Here is a 5,000-nt window from a genome sequence, read left to right on the forward strand (position 1 = left end):
CTTATGTTAATTGCACCGTTTAGATTCATCATTGTTTCTTTTGTAATTGTGTGTTTTTATATTGCTATTCATTTCATTTCATTCAAGTTCAAGATGCAAAAGTACGTTTGCATTTTAGAACGGAGCTGATGTACCTTGTGTTTTGTCATGGCTCCGACTATGAGAGGGCACACCATTCCAGATAGTGTTCCCACTCCATTGGAGATGCCCATCAGGATGCTGGCATAGCGAGGGGCGATGTCTAAATGATTGACGTTGAACCCTGAGTGAAAGAACGATAGAACTGCATTGTGACTAGTTCTATGATGACAGGCTGTCAGGCTCAGTGGGTTAACCACTAATCTTCATAGAGCCACACAGATGAATGGTTATAAGCCATAGAGCCAAAGCCTGTGTGTAATATAAAACACAATGGAAAGGGCCCTGTTCAAGGGTTTAACAACTGTGGTGAAGTGGAATTTGTGTCAATATCAGAACAAATATATATACTGTTACTGTACATACATTGATATTGTTTCTGCCAGTTTTAGAGTAATATAGTTGGAATAATGTTCCAGTTGCATTTCTAATTATAGTCAGGGATCAGGGACATCCTCTTTCAAATTCAATTTCAAATTTAAAATTAAATTAAATTAAACTAAATTCACTCTAGGATAAAATAAATGTAAGTCCATTGACTCCATTCATTAAAATGGTCTCAAGTTTCAATCTATGCTAAACATAATATTCATTATTATGAAACTGTCTTTGGGTTTGGTTGTTAAACTCCTTACCTGAGATAGCAAACCCACTAAAGCCCACAGCAAGGACCAAAAAGGAAATGGCAACACCCTTTGTGTGAGAGAAACCCACCACCAGCAGTAGAGTGGCCTCCATTCCAAATCCTGAAAGACATTTAGAAAGTAAATATCAGTAACGCTTAGAACTCTCCTCGTTGGGCACTCGTCGACTTCGTTCCTGGCGGCCAGAACAGCTACTATTATATATATATCCCCCTCCCTTTGTCAGGTTCGATGTGTTTACTTACATGCATATGGGGGGGTGGCAGTGGCTCAGGGATAGAGTGGCCGGATGGGAACTGCAAGGTTCCCAGTTCGAACCCGGGCTCCCCCAGAGAGAGTGTCGAAGTGTCCTTGAGCAAGACTCTGAACCCCTAATTGCTCCTGATGTGCAGGTTCGTGCCTCTGCCATCGGTGTGTGAATGTGTGCGTGAATGGGTGAATGTAATGAACAATCTATGCACTGTAAAGTGCCTTGGATATTCACCATTTACCATAATATGTTAATACTAATAAACTATTATTTAATCATAAGAATAAAATAGATTCATAATAAAATTAAGTTGATTCATAATTGTCTTACAGTAGCTCTAGCAGCAGCATTATTGTTTATAACCAAACGTTCAAAATGCAAGTCTAAAGTGATTGCCTTATAAACCTTCAGAGTGGCAAATCAGACAGCGAACTTAAGAAAAGGTCAAAGGCAGCTCTGTTCAGTTTAAATTTAAAAAACCTTTATTAATCCATCATAATGAATAAAGAACACAGGTGACCAACTGTAACCAGCTTCTACACAAGGTGTTTCGGCCAGGAGGCCTTCATCAGGGTCCACTAGCTCTAAATGCAAGTTTCTGAATTCAGTAGCTGGTTGTCTAAAAGCGGAAAGGTGTTGACCACATTTTTTATATATGTGCTAGCTTCCTCCTGCCAAATGAGATTGTTAGCTTCTCCCTCACCCCCTTCACCTAGCTATATGTCAAATAATAATAATATCTTCAAGTTCATTCAATTGCCATTTTTCATTTATGTTTCTTTTATTATATGTTTTTTATCATTGTCTCCAGGGTTGGGGTAAAAAAACCTTTTTGTTTTTTACTTTTATTTGTGAAAAAATGGGGGAATAAAGTCCATTTAATTTCAGAACAGCAGATGTAACCGCAAATATTTCATTTATGGCGCACCCCAGTGCATCACCAGGTAGAGTGCATATCTTATAAAGGCTCAGTCCTTGCTGCAGCCAGCCCACGTTTGAATCTAACTGCATGTCCTTCCCTCTCTTCCCCCCTGCTATTTCCTGTGTCTCTCCACATGTCACCACTGAATAAAGGCATGAAAATACCAGAATAAAACAAATAATAAAGATGAGCCTAATTCATTTATCTCCATACATTATATGAGCAAATACATGTTTTGGACACTCTTCCCCTCTGACTGGGCAACATATTTAAAATCACACCTGTGTGAAGTGTGGACCGTGGACCCGGCCTCCTCACAGAGCACGCCCTGGACCAGACGTGGACCAGGCCCCACCACGGAGCCCACCAAAGTGTGACCATGGACCCGATTTGCCTTTATCTCTTTCCCTGTCTACGTATCTCTCTTCTATTCTTTCCTCCTATTCCCCCTCTACTTTCCTCCTATTCCCCCTCTCCCCCGACACGGTCGAGGCAGATGGCCGCCCACCCTAGAGTCGGGTTCTGCCTGACGTTTCTTCCTAAAGAGGAGTTTTTCGTTACCATTGTCGCAATATTGCTTGCTCTGGGTGGATCTTTGTTGGTTTGTAAAGTGTCTTGAGACAACTTGTTGTGATTTGACACTTTAATAAAATTGAATTGAATTGAATTGAAGTAAGGGGCGCTCTTATCATTGTACATCAATATGTCTATTTGCCGGGTCATACCAAAGACTATAAAAATGGGACCCACTGCCTCCCTGCTTGGCACTCAGCATCAATTTGGGGGGTCAAATCAACTACCGGTAATCAAAATGATTCCCGAGCACGGCACGGCTCCTTGGCTGTGGCTCACCGCTCCAAGAGATGGGTCAAATGCGTAGAACAAATTTCCCTACGGTAACATGTGTGACAAATCGTACGACTTTGAAAAAGTTTCTGCACACACACACCAAAAGCTGGATATAGGAGGGGCTAGTGCCACTCAAAATCCCCTTTTCTAGTATTTCCCTCGCCTCTGATCGACTGCCATGTCTCTTCTGCCCTCTCACCTCCACAGTTCATCATCTTCCTGACGTTGGTGGTGGACATCAGGTTGTGGGTTCTCAGGTAGTCTGCCAACTGTCCACCAATGGGCACAATGATGGTCATCACCAGATGGGGCAAGGCTGACACCATGCCCACCTATGAGAGAGAGAGAGAGAGAGAGGTGGAGGTGTTAAAGAAGCCCCAGTGACCTCTCCCCATTGTTCCTCATCCCTTGCCTATCCGGGGGGGAAAAGTAAACAAAGAAACACACACCCAACCCAACACAGACTACGGCAGCAAAGGCGAGACAAACTTTGCTTCTGCCTGCAGAGAGTGTAGCAAGGCATTGCAGAGGAATAGCATAACATTCTATCTAACTTGTAGTACACATGACAATGATGACATAGCATTATGCAGTATGCACATACAGTAACATTATTCTGTATGCAGGCCAATACTGTAGTCTCACCTTGCTGATCTCAAAACCAAAGACTTCCTCAAAGTAGGCCGGCTGGCTGATGAGCAGCAGGTAGAAAGTCCAGCTCCTGCAGAAGTTGGCTACAATGATGGCATACACCGGCATGGAGGTGAAGAAGTGCTTCCATGGGGTTTTGAATTTCTGACACCAAGAGGAATAGGATATGATTGAAATTCACTCAGATGACACGTTACAATGACACTGCTAAACACTAGAGGCAGGTGACTCTCTCTCTCTCTCTCTGTGTGTGTGTGTGTGTGTGTGTGTGTGTGTGTGTGTGTGTGTGTGTGTGTGTGTGCGTGCGTGCGTGCGTGCGTGCGTGCGTGCGTGCGTGCGTGCGTGCGTGCGTGCGTGCGTGCGTGCGTGCGTGCGTGCGTGCGTGTGGGCGTGTGTGCGTGTGTGTGAGTGAGAGAGAGAGAGAGAGAAATGCTCCACTGTCAAATGTGTAAATGCATGCAAATGCTTAAACAATTTGCCATTAATCATCGATCAATGCATAAATGTTTTGATTATATTACTGACACATTTTCTGACACAATCTGAACATGGTCCTTTCCTGAATACCCCAAAGTCACTGTTCACTGTCCATGCTCTGGTGGCTGGTGCCCACTGCCCTAGTGGCAGAATGGCTATAGACCGATTCCGTACCGGTTTCATGGTCGCAGCCTACGTATTTCCTGTAGGCGGACTCGACATAGCTGCGGGAGTAAAACCCTCACCAGGCGCACCTCTTCCACTACAGTGAACGGCAGAGTGACTGATGTTAGTTTGCCTCAAACTTTACTCCTTTAACTGCTTTTTTACTAACACTAACATTACAAAGATGCCCAGAACATCGAGATGAACCTGTGTAGTTTATGGCTGCTCCAACAGTAGTGGCAACATAAAAAAAAAAAAAAAAAACGGAATGTCTAATATCCACCTCGGTGGCGGAGACCAGAGCCATTGAGTAATGGTTGAGACAAAGCAGTGAAGGGTCCTGAAAGATACGTAATTTCAGTCTTACCCAATACCCAATCTTTCTGTTTTATGAACACAAGGCTGCTGTATTTTATACCTCATACTAAGCATTTAAAGTATGAGGTATAAAGTACAGCAGCCTTGTGTTAATAAACAGAAAGATTTGGTATTGGGTAAGACTTGCGTTATGTATCTTTCACTGCTTTGTCTCAACCATTACTCAATGGCTCTGGTCTCCGCCACAGCGGTGGATATTAGACATTCCGTTTTTCTTTCTTTTTTATGTTGCCACTACTGTTGGAGCAGCCATAAACTACACAGGTTCATCTCGATGTTCTGGGCATCTTTGTAACGTTAGTGTTAGTAAAAAAGCAGGTAAAGGAGTAAAGTTTGAGGCAAACTAACATCAGTCACTCTGCCGTTCACTGTAGTGGAAGAGGTGCGCCTGGTGAGGGTTTTACTCCCGCAGCTATGTCGAGTCCGCCTACAGGAAATACGTAGGCTGCGACCATGAAACCGGTACGGAATCGGTCTATAGTCCACAGTGGTGGAAAGTAACTGAGGACATTTACTTAAGTACTGT

The 5,000-nt window shown here is 43.4% G+C and overlaps 1 protein-coding gene across 1 annotated transcript in view; it reads right to left on the reverse strand.

Annotated features, from left to right (window-relative positions):
* Nucleotides 1-5,000, reverse strand: part of slc17a7a (solute carrier family 17 member 7a) — a gene marked incomplete at both ends in the record, with an annotated part of 27,151 nt that overhangs the window by 2,368 nt on the left and 19,783 nt on the right. Inside the window, 4 exons of the mRNA XM_083779698.1 lie at nt 135-262; nt 774-884; nt 3,003-3,135; nt 3,449-3,598. Of these exons, the coding sequence (XP_083635824.1) occupies nt 135-262; nt 774-884; nt 3,003-3,135; nt 3,449-3,598 (522 nt within the window). The remainder of the gene's footprint in view (nt 1-134; nt 263-773; nt 885-3,002; nt 3,136-3,448; nt 3,599-5,000) is intronic.

Source organism: Protomyctophum parallelum (genome assembly GCF_964188405.1).
Source record: "Protomyctophum parallelum genome assembly, chromosome: 13".
Classification (NCBI taxonomy): domain Eukaryota; kingdom Metazoa; phylum Chordata; class Actinopteri; order Myctophiformes; family Myctophidae; genus Protomyctophum; species Protomyctophum parallelum.